Source organism: Ctenopharyngodon idella, chromosome 21, assembly GCF_019924925.1.
Source record: "Ctenopharyngodon idella isolate HZGC_01 chromosome 21, HZGC01, whole genome shotgun sequence".
Lineage (NCBI taxonomy): Eukaryota > Metazoa > Chordata > Actinopteri > Cypriniformes > Xenocyprididae > Ctenopharyngodon > Ctenopharyngodon idella.
In genome coordinates this window covers 3,512,973-3,532,736 of record NC_067240.1, presented here as the reverse complement: position 1 = coordinate 3,532,736, position 19,764 = coordinate 3,512,973, and the positions used below count along the sequence as shown (strand labels likewise).

Below are 19,764 nucleotides of genomic sequence, written 5' to 3'. Positions count from 1 at the left end.
ATGACAGAATATTGCATTAGTGCTTTTACCTGGATCATAAATAATAAATAGAAACGTTAAAAGAGAAACTAACATTTATAAGATCATAAGTACAGTGCAGTTATAGGTCATACAAAGGGGAATTCCTCTGACATTATTGATCTTTACCTCTTATTGATCATTTTAGAGATGACTTTTGAAGTGTCTGAGAAAGATAAAGAGAGAAAAAGAGACTATGACTAAGTAACAATGTACTCAAATTTACAAAAAAGTACTGCGGTCGTACCATGGTAATGTGATTGTATCTGAGAAATTGTAAAACCATTATATTTGTATATGTGTTCATATGATATTTGTAGGATATTTAGTACTTCTTGTCCAAAGTAGGTCTATTAAATGATTGAAATGTTCACATACAGTGATATTTGTTACTCCAAAGTGTTCAAAAACATATAAGAAAATATGTTATTAAATGTTCAAAACAAACTTGGTATTACCATATATCCAAAAAGCTGGTAGCATGTAAGAAAAACAGTATTTCTATGGCATACCATGTCCAAAAACTTTTTAGCTGGTGATACAAAAACATTTCCCTCCTTTAGAAATGGGGGACAAAAGACACACACTTTCAGCATTGCGTCTTGATTTGTTAATGAGGCCTCCCCCCTTTTCTATGGGTCTGAACCGGCGCCAGCAGAAAGCAGTGATCCGCCCTAGTCCCTCCTCAATCCTCTACATGGGACAGGAATAAACCTGCATATCCCACATTTATCCTGGGAAGAAAGTGTGAGAAAGTTTTTTTTCCTTCCCTCGCGGTGAAACTAAACTGTGCAGGGAGTGTTTGCTCTTTTTTTTTTCTTCTTAGAAGCACATTAATTTGAAGGAAATCTCTCTCTCTCTCTCTCAGTACCTGCGCGGATGGATAACAGGGGCGGACGCTTTCCATCCAGAGCGTGAGAAGTCATTCAGAAGAGCTCCTTCAGAGTCCCACGCGACAGTGACATCAGCGCACGCGCACGCTCACGCGCGCTACTAGCTGAGAATCAAGCAAGAGTTCCCACGAGCAGCAGCGACAAGAGACGCTCTTGAGAGAGATTGGGATTTATTTATTAATTAATAATACGGATATTTATTCTAACTCTTTTGCACTTTTTGGGAGGTTTAAAGAAGACTTCAGGGGATCTATGAGAACTTCAGAAAGGATTTTAAAGAAGCTGTAACGCCGAGGCGGAGTTATGAACCGTTTCTTGGTGAAATTAACGCTACTGACGGCAGCATCGCTCGCGACGGTGGCACAAGGTATAAGATCAATGCAACTCTAATAACGTTTCAAATGATATGCATGCAGTCATATGACTCCAATTTGATATTTCCAAACTGTTTTGTTTTGTTTTGCTTTGCTTGGAGAAGTGAATGTGTTTTTGCAGAACTTAGCGTCACTTGTTGCACAGAATAGTCTGAGATTGGGACAAATATAATGATATTGTCTTTCACAACTATCTTTTTCTTTCATTTCCATTATTTTTTTTAACGTCAAGTACTTTATTGGCATGATTATTTGCATGAAAAAAAGTGGCAATGTACTAGCTGTGTAAGTAAAAACCAACATACTTAAGTAAATTATTAATATTAACTCTCTCTCTGATATGGGATGTCTAATATATTGATATGCATTATTGATTCTGGTTGAATTCAAAATGTAATTCAGTGCAAGTTTATGCTTTTAGTCTATTTGAGGTGAATTAGATCACTTTTGACAGCCGCCTCAGTTACAAAAATAGTTTCCAATTTATCTAAAATCTGTTTTTAACTTGTTGATTCACTAATGTAACTTTTGGGGTAGTTTCTGTTCTTGTTATCATGAGTATAACCGTAAAAAATCAAATCACAGATTCATTTCTTCACATCAAAGTTGAGTAACTTCAGAACTTTATGACAGTAGAAGTGCTTGATTTCTGACGTTATTGTGGCTTTTTTTTAGCGTTCAGGATTTTTTTTTTTTTGTCTGGTCCCTGATGTTGATTGAGTTGCATTGTGTGTGGAGTCTGGAGGAAAGCGATCTGTGAGTGAGTGAATGAAGGGAGGGGGGGAGGAGGAGGGGGTTGTGCTGTTGTTCTCGTGCGCTGGTAAACAATGGCTCGAGACAGTGTTTTATGGGCTCGTGCTGGACTCTGATTCCTTTTGTCCGCGCGGCGTGGGCACCGCAGCTGTCGCGCGCGCTCCCGTTAGGCGCGCGTGTGTCCCTAGAACCACCCCCCCCCCCCCAACTCCCTCCCTCGTCCACACACGCGCGGGCCGCTCCAACAGGCCACGCTCCCGTAGAGGAACCGAGAGAAGACAGACAGGGGAAATGACACGACTAGACAGAAGGCACAGGAAACGAAACAGACGCGTATTAATGTTAAATTCTTCACATTTAAAGCCTGAGGTACACAAGTTAAGAAAGAGAGAAATTATGCTAACAAGAAGTTCTGTATGTAGCAAAATAGCTAATGGTATCTAATGGCTATTCCATTGTACTTTGTGTTATTTACATGATACTTCAAAGATGACCAACAGCCATCTTAGGTTAGAATTTCTGGAAAGGTAGCCTATAATGTATTATTAGCCTATTATTTTTTTTATTACTTAACTTCCATTAGCCTACATTTTATTAATAACATTTAATATTTAATAACTCACGGACAAAGCATAGAAAACATGTACAACTTTAAACATTTAACTTGAACTTAGGCCTAATGTTTTTTTTTGTTTGTTTTTTTTGAACTTTCATTGGTAATCTTGATAAAATAACTTTATAAATATCTCTTTCCAATAACTACAAATGATTGAAAAAAAGTCAAAAATTTGCTTAGTAAGTTTTAAAGTGTTTGAAATTGCATTGCGCGGCCTAGTCTGTGCATAGAAGCTGTTTGAATCATATGAAAAAGAATAAAGGAGAATTTATACTAGTGGTGTAATCTATAATTAGGACCAGTCTGAGGGTTTTGACTAAGAGCTTTGTCTCTAGACAGTCATTACCAATTAAAGACGGCCTGCAGGCAGCTGGTTTCATTCAACAAGTGCACAACTGCAGCCCATGGTGACTGGCTTAGATGTGCTGTTAATCCCTAAAGTGTGACGTTGCACGCTCCTGCTAAAAAAAATAGTTTCCTTGTAATGTTGGACACATTTGGCTTAATAACACATTGAATGCTTACTCAAACCCAAATGTGCACATCCCAACACTGTCAGCTAAACTTAAACTAGTGTGAAGCTGATATATTAATACCGAAACAGGAAGGACTGTATTTTGAGTTTAAATCCTTGTTAAAGGCTGACTGCCACACGGAGAGGGAATTGTTGAGAATGTGGAGGTATTTCCAGGCTCAGTGTTGGATAACTGGATTTTTCAGGATCTCTTTAGATGAATAGTCAAGAACCCCCCCTCCAGTCCTCCATCAAAGTCAGTTATTCACAGTCCAACAAAAGGCCAGTGGTCTCCATCGGGGCCACAAAACAAAGGGCTCAGGGCTCTTTATTGATGTCTATAGGTGGCAAGGTTCTTTTGTAAGGAGTTAGCATGTGTGTTTGCATTGACAGGTGTGCTTTGGGTTGTACAGGTGGGTGGGTGCAGGTTTGACCCGGTTTTCTGCAGGTGATTTTTGTGGTTTAGTTGATTGTTGGGATGCACTAACAGATGTTTGTGTTTGTTTAGGGCAAAGATGCTCAGAATACTGTCAGAATGGAGGAATATGCGAGCTCAAGCCGAGTGGAGAAGCATCATGCAGGTATGTTACAAAAACATTGAGCTATACTTAAAGTTTCGATTAGAACTAAAAATGGTTTTAGAGACTGATGTCATGCACTCTCAAAAATGAAGGTTCTTTATTGGAATCTAAGAACCTTGAAGATCCATGGAACCTTTCTATTGTCCTTAATAGAGGATAAAGATTCTTTAGGTTATTAAAATGTTGTTCACACTAAAAAATGGTTCTTTTAAGAGCTGTTCACTGAAAGGTTCTTTGGAGAACCCAAAATGGTTCTTCTATGGCATCACTGTGAAACCTGGAACCTTTATTTTCAAGAGTTTAGGAACTTTTTATTCTCTGGCTCTTTGATAAACCATCTATTCTCTGGTGCTAGAATCCAAAACACATATCTGAAAAACTTATAATGAATCAAGAACTTTTTGAATCTCCAAAGTCTCTATATGCATCTGATAGCTCTTTGTTGACTATTGAAGATCCTTTTTATTTAAAAGAGCGTAACATGCATAATATTGCATACACTGTAAATGATTTTTCGAGTTGGTTCTTTAGGTTATTAAAATGTTGTTCACACTAAAAAATGGTTCTTTTGAGAGCTGTTCACTGAAAGGTTCTTTGGAGAACCCAAAATGGTTCTTCTATGGCATCACTGTGGAAAACCCCCATTTGGAAGAGTTTAGGAAGCTTTCTAAGTTCTACAGAACTTTTTATTCTCTAGTTCTGTGGAAAACCATATATTCTCTGGTGCTAGAATCCAAAACACATATCTGAAAAACTTATAATGAATCAAGAACTTTTTGAATCTCCAAAGTCTCTATATGCATCTGATAGCTCTTTGTTGACTATTGAAGATCCTTTTTATTTAAAAGAGCGTAACATGCATAATATTGCATACACTGTAAATGATTTTTCGAGTTGGTTCTTTAGGTTATTAAAATGTTGTTCACACTAAAAAATGGTTCTTTTGAGAGCTGTTCACTGAAAGGTTCTTTGGAGAACCCAAAATGGTTCTTCTATGGCATCACTGTGGAAAACCCCCATTTGGAAGAGTTTAGGAAGCTTTCTAAGTTCTACAGAACTTTTTATTCTCTAGTTCTGTGGAAAACCATATATTCTCTGGTGCTAGAATCCAAAACACATATCTCAAAAACCTATAATGAATTAAGAACTTTTTGAACCTCCAAAGTCTCTATATGCATCTGATAGTTCTTTGTTGACCATTGAAGAACCTTTATTTTAAAGGGTGTAACAGGCATAATATTGCATACTTTGTAAATGATTGGTTCTTTAGGTTATTAAAAAGGAGGAAAACCTCCTTTTGGAACCTTTATTTTTAAGACTTTAGGAACCTTTTTAAGTTCCTAGAATCCAAAACACAGACATGAAAAACCCATAATGAATCAAGAACTTTTTGAATCTCCAAAAAAAAAAAAAAAAAAACATATAGTAAGTCTATATGCACCAATAGTTCTTTGTTGACCACTGAAAAACAAGAAGATTCAGTATTTCTACTTAAATTTCCCATTTTATTCATTGTGTTACTTGCCATTTCTTTGTAATTATTTACAAAGTAATGGCAAGTAGCCATTTTTAAAACTGTATTTTGTGTATATGCCTAGTTAATTGGCAGTAAAACACCATGCAAAAAAGTGTGTGCATACCTGTGTATTTGTTTGAAAGCTGTGATCTACCACATTGAGATTCCATCTTTAGGACCAAACCCTTCTTAGCAACCAGACAAAGCCCTCAGCATCTTTCGAGTGTGTGTGTGCGCGCATGTGCGAACGTGCACGCGGCTATAGTCATTCTGTTTCAAACTTAGATAAAAGACCCCCCTACCAACCCCCCAGTAGTCCGTTGGTGCCCTGCTGCAGTGGGACGCTGCTTCTGTCAATGTCTATTCATGCCATTCAGCCCAACAGCTGGCCCTCACCTCCTATTGTCTCACACACACACACTTAGCAAGCATGGAATAAAACTTGCATTCGTTCTTATAGGATGCACACACACTAAGATTTTTCCATCAAAATCAGATTTTGTTTTAAATTATTATTTTTTTTTTTTCCAGTCTTTTTTGCTTTTATCTATGTTCTTAGACTCTCTGGAGGCTCGTCTGTATGTGTGTGAATGGTGTCTCTTTTGGAGGGCAGATGGCGGAGGGGGTAATAAGATTGCAGGAACTCATGAGAAAGGCCTCAGTGTGTGTGTGAGAGGCTTTAAAGGGGGGAAATTTAAAAGCAAACAAGTGTGTGAGACTGTTAGCCGGCAGCCGCATTTCTTTCTCAATTTAATCATTTTTCCTATCTAGGAAAAGATTGCCATATCCTGTGTCACTTTTACCCTTTCAAAGTTCAAAATAAAATTAATTTTAATGTTGATTGCCAGGGAGTTCTAGATGGTTTCTAGGTGTTTCCTAGGTTATTATAGGTTGCTATGATTTTTTTTTTTTCTCCCCTTTTTTGATGATAACCTGCGTTTTTGTCTTTGCATAAGTTGCTGCCATTATGCTAGGGAGTTCTGGATTGGTTGCCATATTTTTTCCCTTTTTGGATGAAAACGCAAGTGTTTGTGCAAAAGTTGTCGCTATTATTGAGTGGTTGCTAAGGTGTGGTTGGTTCCTAGGTCTTTATTGGCGTCTATGGTTCCATTTAAGAACCTTTAACATCCACAGAATCTTTCCATTCCACAAAAGGTTCTTTATAGTGAAAATGTTCTTCACACTGAGTAAAACATGTTCTTTTAAGAACTGTTCGATGAAAGGTTCTGTGGGGAGCCAAACTTCTATGGCATCACTCTGAAAAACCCATTTTATAACTTTTATTTTTAAGAATGTGTGTTTGCTTATTGGTCTGATGTTCTTAGATGTCTACACTCTAAGAAAATAATGTGTTGGCTCAACAAAAAAGAATTAACGCAACAATTTGCATCAATTTTTCTGAGTTATGAAAACTTTGAGTGAATTTGTTTAACCAACAAGCTACATTGAGTTAGAGGAACTTAATAATTTGTAGCATAAACACAAATTTTTAAGTTGATTACTCAAAAAAATTAAGTCGCTCCAACTACCAGAGTTGCCCTGGAACCAATTATTCTTATCTATTTTAGTTCAAATCCACAGCTATCATAGCACATGCTAACATAACTTATTTAATATGTATATTTTAATGAAAAAATAAGATATTACTTGTCACTGGCATTAACACAGTCATTGATTATAGTGTTTACCTTCATGTATCTACTCTTCAGCACAATGATGACCACAAAACTCTTTTAAATGTCAAACATAACAGCATTAAACACTAAAAGGTCTTTCCCTTCACTAAAAACAAATAAATTACTTAATTTCAACATTTATTCTCCCTATTCAGTCCTATGCAAAGCATGCTGGGAACTAGAAATCCACTGCTTAATGTCCGAAGTTATCAAGACAATTTCATTAAGTTACTACAACATCATTTTTTTTTTAAAAAGCCAATTAACGCAGAAATTTGAGTTTAAATTACAGATGATATTAAGTTGATGTAATGAGCAACGTTATGTCAACAGAAATCAACAAAATAATGTTTGCAACTGTTTTACAGGTTTAATTAAAACATTAAATTAGAATTTTTAACTTTTAACTTATTTGAGTTGTGGTAACAGGTCCCCTGAATTACTGAGCTCCGATAATTTGTTCAGTGCAAATCTATGGGATTTTTTTCACCTGTTTCATCACACACAACAAGCCACACAATTTGAAGCGTCATTCACATATGTATCACCATTTAATATACCTTTCAAGTTTATTACCCAGAGTATGAGCAATAATAAGTCATAATTGCCTCAGCAAATGAATGAATCTGTTTAGCAAAGAAGAAAGGAAGAGAGAGATTTCATCTCTCATTGTGAGGACTGTTGAGTTGCAGCTTGCGCACACATTCAGTGCGGGCTGATCCCTGAGCATCCTGTTGTGATGACAATAAACAGGAAGAGCAGAGATATTTTTGATCCCTTTTTTCTCCCAGAAATATCTCATCTGATCTTTGACGCCTTTCCTGTGTGGTCCGATTCTCAACCTTGGAAATTGTTTGTAAATCGCCAGTGTTTGTTAGTGCGTAAGCATGTGGGGATTTCTCTGACTTGTTGCATCTGAATTAAGGTCAGCGCTGCTTGAAATTGTTAGTTCACATGAACTTCTGACATTTAGTGAGAGGATGTCCTACTTTGCGTTGAGTTAAATGTTCCTGTAATGATCTTTTGATGACACACTCATTCAAAGCAAATAATCTTCATGAAAAGGGGTGAACCTCAGACATTCTCTGATTGATACTAGATTATATACTTTTTCTATTCTAGGAAACTTGACCTTTTTGGGTGATGCCATATTAAAACTTATTTCAAGTATTTTTAGGTGTAGTCAGAGTTATGGGGGTGTTATGGATAAGCTAAGTCTCTTCAGGCTTGGTTATGTATGTGCAGCAGAGTTATTGTTATCAAAACCAATTAAAAATCACTTTCATTAATTGAAATTAAATGAATATTAGATGAAAAACTTAAGCCTAAAAAAACTTAAACAAAAATTAGAAATGTTGCCTTTGCAGCTAACTTAAGTTTAAGTTGAAAAAAATTGATAAAAACAATAGCTAATTCAAAATATTAATGCATTTAGTGCTGTCAAATCGATTAATCGCATCTAACATAAAAGTTTGTGTTTACATGGAGATGCACCGATACTAAATTTCTCCACCGATATGGAAACCGATTATTCAGAGTGATATCTGCCGATACCGATAATGATACCGATAGTTTGGGGGTTCTGCCTTTTATACCTTTTTTTTAAATTAATTATAATTTCATTATAATAAATAATTATATTATATTTTCAAAGAAATGCAAATAAAAACTTTATTCTCTCCATTTCATCAACTTGTTTGAGTAACTGCATCAGTTATAAACAAACACATTACTCAAATTAATATTAACAAACATTAACTAAATTCTGAAGAGTAATATTTCTTAACTTTCTGAATGTTATCAATTAATATTGAACATCACACTGTTTTTTTTAGCATTTTCTTTATACAAAGCCTAAATGCAGTGCATTTTCCTGCCCTCTTTTGATTTGCCGGATATATATGCCCTGCCTATCGGCTGTTTTTAAACTATAACGATAGCCTATAGTGTGAAAATTTGCTTTTATCAGCCAATTCCAGGCTTTTCCACATTTTTGGGCTTCGTTTTACTTTAGTGATGTGTGTGAATGCATTTGCAGAATGTGTCATAATGCAATTCATAATGCAACAAGGTCCATGTGTGTTTTGTTAGTTTTTAGATTTATGAACATCATAAAGTGTTCTTGGATCATTCCAAAACACCTGACATCATTCTGGAACTTTTGGAATGCTGGAGGGTGGGAAGTTAATTGGAAGCATGGAATCAGAATTCCAGAGTTGTCATTTGAATCCTGCAGTGCTTTATGACCTTCTATCGCTGGTTGTGGTTGGATTGGTGACAGCTATTGGGTGGGCATCATAATTATGAGGTCAGAATCTAATATATGTGTGTTTTAAATGCAGCCTCACTGGATGTGTGTGATGTGCATAACCAGAGCTATTTGTAGAACGAAACGCAGTGCGTGTGAGCAGGACTGTTGCAATGACCCTAAGTTTCTAAATTTGGTCTTCCACCAAAACCATGTGAAACCGCTTGTGTCTGTAAGCATGACTTGAGATTTTTGCCTTTTGTTGAGTAACTTCTGCATTCTAATATTCCACTTAAACTCGCACTTCCATGTCATAAGTCTAGTTAGTTTCTAATGTGTAGTTTTGAATGCTAGGTTTGTGGTTTAGAGACGTGCTGTCCTGCGTTCCTTGTCCCTGAACTGAAAACGTATTTGTGAATGTTTATTTATCTCTACAGAGGTCAAAATCAACACTCACTAAGCTCTGAGAAATCATGATGGAGCTGTTTTTTGATGTATGTGAAGTGAGCGACTTAAATCCACTAAGAACAGATTAATGACTGTCATTTTTGTTTTGAAACTTTATTGTGAAGTGTTACTGATATATAATACAGGTGCTGGTCATATAATTAGAATATCGTAAAAAAGTTCATTTTTTTTATTGTAAATTATTTTAAAAAATGAAACTTTCATATATTCTAGATTCCCTACATGTAAAGTAAAACATTTCAAAAGGTTTTTTTTTTTAATTTGTTGATTAGAGCGTACAGCTCATGAAAGTCCAAAATCCAGTATCTCAAAATATTAGAATAGTTACATTTGAGTTTCATTAAATGACCATCCCTACAGTATAAATTCCGGGTATCTTTTGTTCTTTGAAACCACACTAATGGGGAAGACTGCTGACTTGGCAATGGTCCAGGAGACAATCATTGACACCCTCCACAAAGAGAGTAAATCACAGAAGGTCATTACTGAATGGGGTGGCTGTTTACAGAGTGATGTATCAAAGCATATTAAATGCAAAGTTGACTGGAAGGAAGAAATTGGGTAGGCAAAGGTGCACAAGCAACAGGGATGACCGCAAGCTTGAGAATACTGTCAAGTAAAGCCGATTCGAACACTTGGGAGAGCTTCACAATGAGTAGAATGAAGCCGGAGTCAGCGCATCAAGAGTCACCACACTCAGACATCTTCAGGAAAAGGACTACCAAGCCACTTCTGAACCAGAGACAACGTCAGAAGCATCTTACCTGGGCTAAGGAGAAAAAGAACTGGACAGTGAACAGTGGTCGAAAGTCCTCTTTTCAGATAAAAGAAAATTTTGCATTTCATGTTGAAATCATGGTCCCAGAGTCTGAAGGAAGACTGGAGAGGCACAGAATCCAAGCTGCTTGAAGTCTAGTGTGAAGTTTCTGAAGTCAATAATGATTTGGGGGGGCCGTGACGTCTGCTGGTGTTGGTCCATTGTGTTTTATCAAGTGCAAAGTCAATGCAGCCATCTTCCAGGAGATTTTGGAGCACTTTATGCTTCCATCTGCTGACAAGCTTTATGGAGATGCTGATTTCCTTTTCCAGCAGGACTTTAGCACCTGCCCACAGTGCAAAAACCACTTCCAAGTGGTTTGCTGACCATGATATTACTGTGCTTTATTGGCCAGCCAATATGCCTGACCTGAATCTATGGGATATTTTCAAGAGAAAGATGAGAAACAGTCGATCCAACAATATACAGATGATCTGAAGGCTCAATAGTGCCTCAGCAGTGCCACAGGCTGATCACTTCCATGCCACACTTCACTGATGCAGTAATTTGTGCTAGGAGCAAGTCATTTGCTGTAATATGTCCTGCCGATCAAGTATTGAGTGCACAAAAGAACATACTTTAAAGAACTTGAACTTTTCTGTTTTGCAAATCCATTTTTTGATTGATCTTAGGAAATATTCTAATATTTTGAAATACTGGATTTTGGACTTTCATGAGCTGTACGCTCTAATCATCAAAATTTAAAAAAAAAACTTTTGAAATGTTTTACTTTACATGTAGGGAATCTAGAATATATGAAAGTTTCATTTTTAAAAATAATTTATAATAAAAAAATGAACTTTTTGATGATATTCTAATTATATGACCAGCACCTGTATATATAATATAAGTTCACCACCTGTAGTGGCCGCTAATATATAAACACTCAAATTGTCCCCAACATCTCGTGTTTGCAAAGGTGTGAATTGTAAGAACCCAGCACTGAGGGCCATACGGAAAAAACGAAAGTTTGTTGTTTTGATTCACACTCAGGGGCAGGAAGTCTGCGGTGTGAAAACACACACACACACACACACACACACACACACACACACACACACACACACACACACACACACACTCTTGCACAGAAGGCCGCGGCAGCAGCAGATGGTAGACCAGCCCACTGGAATGGGGGGGTCTGTAGCCTGCAGTCACAAATGTGCTCAGGGGTCACAGGTCACCGCAGCATCTGTTCAGAGTCGAATCTCACACGCACTCCTGCTCTCGGACCTGTTGCCACGACGGGCTGCAGATGACTTCTGCTGCCGTCTCTGGGGACAAAGAGAGCGACTGCGTTAATGCCTCAAGTAAACTCACACGCTCATCTGCGCCTGCAAGTGTTTGCACTGGGATGTCTTCATTATTAAACCACTGCATGTGAATTTGCAGTTGCATTGTGATTACAGCTACTAATTAACATGTTAACTAAATTTGTTGAATTTTCTACATTTATTTTTAAAATATTGATATTACATGCATACACACATACATACACACATTATATATTTACAAACTTTTATGTTAGATGTGATCAATTTGACAGCACTAATGTATTTCTATTTTTTTTTTAAAACATACTTAAAACATTAAAAACTACATACAATATTAATACCTTTAAAAATGAATGTAATATTACATTTATGTAGGTATATAACAATATATATATATTTTGTTTCCATTCTTTATTTTGCTTTTAAAGAGCAGTGAATCAGTTAATGCAATGCACTACATTTTGACACTAAATTTTATAAATCTAGAGCCAAACTTAAGCAAATAACTTTTTTTTTTTTCTCCATTGCAAATTTGAAATTTAAGAATCATTAAGCACAAATAATTTAATATATCTACAGTGATATGTTTAATAAAGACAAGACGAATAAATAAAAATGATAAATATCAATGAGAACAAATCATGTCAATCAATATTCTGTGCAGATAAAAGTGAGATATCGCACACCAGGAGTTTGGGGGGGGTGGAGTTTTCTCTTCTCTTGGGAGCTGCCTTAGTGAACTTATGCCACTCGCCATGGCAACAGGCTTTGGGGGAGGGACTGAGTACAGTGGGAGGGGCCTGCAGCACAGCTGCCCTTATTTATGCACACCTGCTGCAGCACACAAACACACACTTGCATGAATAAATGCACTGTATTTACTATCTTTCTTTTAAGTTCACATTTTGAAGTTTGCTTTAGTGGCTGTTGAAGAAAGTGTTCAAGTGTGTCATTTGTATGTGTCCATATGAGAGAGAGCATGTGACACTGTGTGTGTTCTTGTGGCTCCTGATCGCCTTGAGGAATTTAGATGAGTTAGAACAGTGTCTTTCTTTCACACACTGTTTGTACGTGCACACGCATACAAACATACATTTACTCAGCCAACTAAATGAGAACATATCATAGACATGTTTTTGTATAAAACAAATTACCATGACCTGAAGCCTAAAAGGAAACATTTGCATTAATTAATAAATAAATAAATATAAACAAATACAAATAAATATGAATAAATAAATAAAAATGAATATAAATGCATATATAAATGCATTAATAAATAAACCTAAATTAACCCTAACCTTAACCATTTCTAGAATTAAAAAATTAATAAATAAATAAAATACATACATGCATAAAAATGAATATAAATACATATATAAATATAAATGCCTTAATAAACCTAACCATATAAACAATTTGCATTTCTAGAATATAAATACATTAATAAATAAATATCAACATACATAAAGATATAAAAAATAAATGCATATAAATAAACCTAACCAAAATCCTAACCTTAACCCTAAAAGAAAACATTTGCATTTCTAGAATTTAAAAATATGTATTTATAAATAAACACAAACTAATTAAAATGCATATAAATAAATAAATAAATAAATATGAACTTGCAACAAGAAAAAAAAAATACAAATACATACAGTATATAAATACACTAATAAATATGAATATACATAAATAGATATAAAAAGCATTTCTAGCATTAAAAAAGTATGTATTTATAAATAATGTTTCCAACTTTTCACTTGGAGGCTTTGTCATTTTAGCTCACTTTTTGAGACAGTTATTCTCAAACTATTTAGTAATCTGTGTGTTTTGTGTTTCTTTAGGTGTCCTGCAGACTTCGTCGGCCCCCAGTGTCAGTTCGCGAACCCGTGCAGCCCGTCGCCGTGTCGTAACGGAGGTGTTTGCCTCGCACGGACGCAGGGGAATGACGTGGAGGTGACCTGCGAATGCGTCTTAGGATACAGCGATCCGCTCTGTCTGACACCCGTCAATCATGTGTGTATGAGCTCCCCATGCCGTAACGGAGGCACCTGCTCTCTGCTCACGCTCGACACCTTTACCTGCCGCTGCCCACCTGGATGGTCAGGTATGACCATCACACACAGACATCACACAGAATAGATGCTCTTCCTTGCGGGTTGGAAGATAAGTTAACCTCTGTTTTTCCCTGTATGTACGTAGGTAAAACGTGCCAACAGGCCGACCCGTGTGCGTCGAACCCCTGTGCCAACAGCGGCCAGTGTTCAGCATTCGACTCGCACTACATCTGCACCTGCCCTCCTAACTTCCACGGTCAGACGTGTCGGCAAGACGTGAACGAGTGCGCACTCTCTCCCTCCCCCTGTCGTAACGGAGGCACCTGTATAAACGAGGTGGGCTCGTACTTCTGCCGGTGCCCACCTGAGTACGCTGGCACACACTGTGAGCGCCTGTACCACCCGTGCCACCCCTCGCCCTGCAGGAATGGAGGGACCTGCTTACAGACCAGCGACACCACCTATGCCTGCACTTGTCTGTCAGGTAAGTGTGCTTATTTGTGTGTCAAGTTTGGCATCATTATTATAATAACATCATAAATAAATATTTATGATGTATTTATTTGAAAATGTATATTATTCCAAAATACAGCAAAAAACAGTAATATTGTGAAATATTTTTACAATTTAGATAACTTTTCTATTTGAATATTTTTTCAAATGCAATTTATTCCTGTGATCAAAGCTGAATTTTCAGCATTATTACTCCAGTCTTCAGTGTCACATGATCCTTCAGAAATCATTCTAATATGCTACATTTTTTTTTCTTTGATGAATAGAAAGTTCAATAGAACATTAATCTCAATTTCTGAAATATAAAGCATTCAATTTCAACATTATAAATGTCTTTACTGTCACTTTTGATCAATTTAATGCATCCTTGCTGAATAAAAGTGTTAATTCAATTTCTTGAAAAAAAAAAAGAAGATATAAATATAAATAAATTAAAAAAAAAAGTTTTGGTCTAATTTACTTTACATTTCGTTGTGATTAATTTTTTGGACATCATTTCTACATCAGTTGCATTTCATTTCAGCCAACGAAAGTTTAATAGATTTTAAAACCATATATAAATATAATAAAACAATATAAACAATAATAATAGTTTATAAAAAAAGAATGATTAAAAAAAAATATAAATACATATATAAATATAAATAAACATAAATACATTAATAAATATGAAAAAAAAAAAAAAAAAAAAAAAAAAAATATATATATATATATATATATATATATATATATATATATATATATATATATAAATATATATATATATATAATATAAATATATATAAATATGCTTTAATAAACCTAACCAAAGTTGCATTTCTAGAATATGAATGCATAAATATCAACATACATATGATAATATATATATAATATAATATATAAATAATAATATAAATATAAATGCATATAAATAAACCTAACCAAAATCCTAATCTTAACCCATTTGCATTTCTAGCATTTAAAAAATATGCATTTATAAATAAATATAAACAAATTAAAATAAATGCATATAAATGAATAAATAAAAATTAAAAAAAAAAACATAAAAATGAATATAAATGCATATATAAATATAAATTTAAATACATTATACATTTTAAAAATTTTACTTTACATTTCAGTTTAATTAATTTTACGGACATCACTTCTACTTCAGTTGCATTTCAATCCATCCTACGAAAGTTAGTTTTTAAAACCATATATAAATACAATAAAACAATATAAACAGTAATGGTAATGCTTTTAAAACAACAGCTTTTGTCTTAGCAAACGCTAATAACCCTGCATGTGCTCAGTTACTCATTAACAGCATGTCAGTCTTGCATGAAATGCGGTGCTTTTTTGTTGTAGTTTATATGTAATCCCAATGAGTGACCTAGATGATTCAGTTACTCACTCAAGCACATAAACACAATCTGTATATGGCCTCAGACTCTTTGATGTGTATTGAATGTGAATCATTTGTCTCTCTCAGGGTTCACGGGTCAAACGTGCGAGCATAACGTTGACGACTGCACCCAGCATGCCTGTGAGAATGGAGGCAGGTGTATAGACGGCGTCAATACGTACAACTGCCATTGCGACAAACACTGGACCGGTACTACTTTTGTGTACTTTAAAATAAAAATAATACAATGAAATAAAATATTTTGCCTCACCTTATGTTTGACCTCTGACCCCTTCTTTCTTCAGGTCAGTACTGTACGGATGATGTAGATGAGTGCGAACTCTCGCCTAACGCTTGTCAGAATGGAGGAACGTGTCACAACACCATCGGCGGGTTCCACTGTGTGTGCGTGAACGGATGGACGGGCGATGACTGCAGCGAGAACATCGACGACTGCGCCAGCGCTGCGTGTTCCCAGGGTGCCACCTGCCATGATCGAGTCGCCTCTTTCTTCTGCGAGTGTCCACATGGCCGCACAGGTACATTTGTTTATGCAATTTCCATTTTTTTTTGACTTTCTTTATTTTACCCAGCATTTACCCAGTTATTTTAGTATTATTTATATTCTATTATAGTTAGAGCTATGAGTCATTGAATCATTCATTCAAGGGATTCATTCAAAAACGCTGATTTATCCAGTAATAAAACAAGTGAAGACTTTATGAGTGAGTAATTGAATCATTCATTCAAGGGATTCGTTCAAAAACGCTGATTTATCCAGTAATGAAACAAGTGAAGTCTTTATGAGTGAGTCATTGAATCATTCATTCAAGAGATTTGTTCAAAGATGCTGATTCATCAAGTAATGAAACAAGAGACATCTTTATGAGTGAGTCATTAAATCATTCATTCAAGAGATTCGTTCAAAAACGCTGATTCATCCAGTAATGAGATCATACAGTTCTAATCATAGTATTTATTAGTATTTGGAATTAGCTTTTATTTTGTTTTAATTTTCAGTTTTCTTTAATTTTATTATTTATATACTATTATAGTATTTATTATTTTAAGTTACTAAAAATGATCTTTAATAGTTTTAGCTAACAATAACAACGTTACCCACAGGTCTTCTGTGTCACCTCGACGACGCCTGCATCAGTAATCCATGTCAGAAGGGCTCAAACTGCGACACGAACCCGGTGAGCGGAAAAGCCATCTGCACCTGTCCGCCCGGGTACACGGGATCGGCCTGCAACCAAGACATTGACGAGTGCTCGCTCGGTAAGAGTCGCATATGATTGGTTAGAAAGAATTTTAAATGCTGTACGATTGTTGCATTACAATAATGTTTGCGATTTGATGGGTTTCAGGTGCAAACCCATGCGAGCATGGCGGACGGTGTCTCAACACTAAAGGCTCCTTCCAGTGCAAGTGTCTCCAGGGTTATGAAGGTCCACGTTGCGAAATGGACGTTAATGAATGCAAGTCAAACCCCTGCCAGAATGACGCCACCTGCCTCGACCAAATTGGTGGATTCCACTGCATCTGCATGCCAGGTATGGATCTTTAACCATTTACCTGCATCGAAAAGCACATCACTACTGTTGTGTCTGACTGATTGTTTTGATGTGTAGGTTATGAGGGTGTGTTTTGTCAAATAAACGCTGACGATTGTGCATCTCAGCCTTGCCTCAACAACGGAAAATGCATCGACAAGATCAACTCGTTCCACTGCGACTGCCCCAAAGGTAACTAAATAAATTTCAGAGATCTAATCATAAGAACTAGCCACATTTGGGTCTTTTTATAATGTGCATTGTAGGTGAGCAATCAAACTAAACATGGCATGCTTTTTATTTCCCTCCAGGGTTCTCTGGGAATTTATGTCAGGTGGATGTGGATGAGTGCGCAAGCACACCATGTAAAAACGGAGCTAAGTGCACAGACGGACCGAACAAATACACCTGCGAATGCACTCCAGGTACACCTTTTCCCAGTCTTAAGGCCCGTTCACACCAAGAACGATAACGATAAAGATATAGTTTTACAAATCGTTCTAAATATAAAAGAATAGCACTGTCCACACCACAGCGATAACGATATAGAGAAACGATATCGGGATCACTTTCAGAACGATTTTTTTTTTCTAGCTGTTGAACGATAAAACACTGACAGCCAATCAGAATCTATTCTAATTTAACGGCTCGCGCATTTAAAATGGCAGACGACATTTCAGAGAAGTTAATCGCTGAGGTCCAGAAACATCCACCACTGTTTGATAAGTCAAACCCCCTTTTCAAGAATACTTTAAAGAAAATGGATATATGGAAAACAATGGGTCATATCCTTGGAATAAATGGTGAGAAGTATTAACGATGAGATCACAATGCCAGCCTAGCAAACAGTGTAACATAAAATGACCTCAGGTATCCAGCGCTAGTTTCGACAACATTGTCTTGCTTCCTTTGAAGTTGCAATAAAAAAGTCTAGGCATTGTTTTTATTCCACTATATTGACTTCGTCAAGTAAATTCACTGTTAGATTAGATCAATTACACTAGCTATTCACTCCAAACATAGCATGCTGAGGACATCTGCTGGTTAAAGCCATGTAAATGCAACAAAAACAGCAAAAACATGTTGTACACACTTAGAAACCTCAGCACGTGAGCTTAAAATAAACAGACCGTTATCGTTCGTTGGTGTGAACGTGATCGTTTTTTGGACACTGTGCGCATTTAAAAAGTTCCATATGCAAATTACCTGTATTATGATTGGCGATCCTCTTAGAATAGGAAATGAGTGTCACTGGCAACATTCTAAATACGAAATGTGGGTTTTCAAATGCCCATCTGCAGGTTTTGCTGGCGCTCACTGCGAGTTGGACATCAACGAGTGTGTGTCAAGCCCTTGTCATTACGGCGTGTGTAGGGATGGCGTGGCCGCTTTCACCTGTGATTGTCGCCCTGGATACACCGGACGCCTGTGTGAGACCAACATAAACGAGTGCTTGAGCCAACCGTGCCGAAACGGAGGCACCTGTCAGGACAGAGAGAACTCGTACACCTGTACCTGCCCTAAAGGAACCACAGGTAACACATGCACACACACAAAAACTCACGCGAAGTATGACAGTGAGTAAGTGATGTGACACAGTTATCATGTCGTGATTGTGTCCGCAGGTGTGAACTGCGAGATAAACATTGACGACTGCAAGAGTAAACCATGTGACTATGGAAAGTGCATCGACAAGATCAACGGCTACGAGTGTGTGTGTGAACCCGGATACACAGGTGAGTCAGTGCAGCGTGTGTGTGTGTGTGTGTGTGTGTGTGTGTGTGTGTGTGTGTGCGAGAACAGGTGGCCAGCGACGTGCAGAGCTTGTGTATCAGATAACAGATATGACTTAGGACAGAGACTGCCTTTCCCAACTGGGACACACACACAGGTGTGCTTTACATTAATGCTACGGCCTGACTGATCACAAGAGTGACCCTTTTAATGTTGTATTTAAGGAGAAAGGTACAATAGGCCTTGCTAAACTGTGAATATAGTCATGGCTAAAGGGCGGCAGGAGTATTTTCACAATTTGGCATAGCCTCAAGTGCCTTATTGTCTTTAGTTAACCTTTTCTATTTATAATACAAACATTAAGGACTGTGGAAGCTTGTTTCCGCCACTAAATAAAAAAATAAAAAAGGTAATTGCGACTTTTTATCTCGCAATTCTGACGTTTTTCTCAGAATTGCGAGATTTAAACTCAATTGTGAGTTATAGTCATATTTTTGAGTTATAAAGTTAGAATTGCAATATAAAATCGCTATTCTGACTTTTTCTCACAATTGTGAGTTTTTATCATGCAAATTCTGACTTTTTTTCTTTAAACCTTGCAATTTTGACTATATTTCACAATTCTGACTTTATATCTCGCAATTCTGACTTTATAACTCACAATTCTGACTTTATATCATGCAATTCTGACTTTATAACTCAAAAAGTCAGAATTGTGAGATAAAAAGTCGCAATTACCTTCTTTATTTTTCATTTCATGGCG

The 19,764-nt window shown here is 36.5% G+C and overlaps 1 protein-coding gene across 1 annotated transcript in view; it reads left to right on the top strand.

Annotated features, from left to right (window-relative positions):
- The first annotated feature begins 834 nt into the window (after window positions 1-834).
- Window positions 835-19,764, top strand: part of notch1a (notch receptor 1a) — a 35,052-nt gene continuing 16,122 nt past the window's right edge. Inside the window, exons 1-12 of the mRNA XM_051877619.1 lie at window positions 835-1,278; window positions 3,677-3,749; window positions 13,599-13,861; window positions 13,957-14,295; window positions 15,799-15,921; window positions 16,017-16,250; window positions 16,837-16,992; window positions 17,082-17,267; window positions 17,346-17,459; window positions 17,579-17,692; window positions 18,569-18,802; window positions 18,893-19,003. Of these exons, the coding sequence (XP_051733579.1) occupies window positions 1,215-1,278; window positions 3,677-3,749; window positions 13,599-13,861; window positions 13,957-14,295; window positions 15,799-15,921; window positions 16,017-16,250; window positions 16,837-16,992; window positions 17,082-17,267; window positions 17,346-17,459; window positions 17,579-17,692; window positions 18,569-18,802; window positions 18,893-19,003 (2,011 nt within the window). The 5' untranslated portion in view covers window positions 835-1,214. The remainder of the gene's footprint in view (window positions 1,279-3,676; window positions 3,750-13,598; window positions 13,862-13,956; window positions 14,296-15,798; window positions 15,922-16,016; window positions 16,251-16,836; window positions 16,993-17,081; window positions 17,268-17,345; window positions 17,460-17,578; window positions 17,693-18,568; window positions 18,803-18,892; window positions 19,004-19,764) is intronic.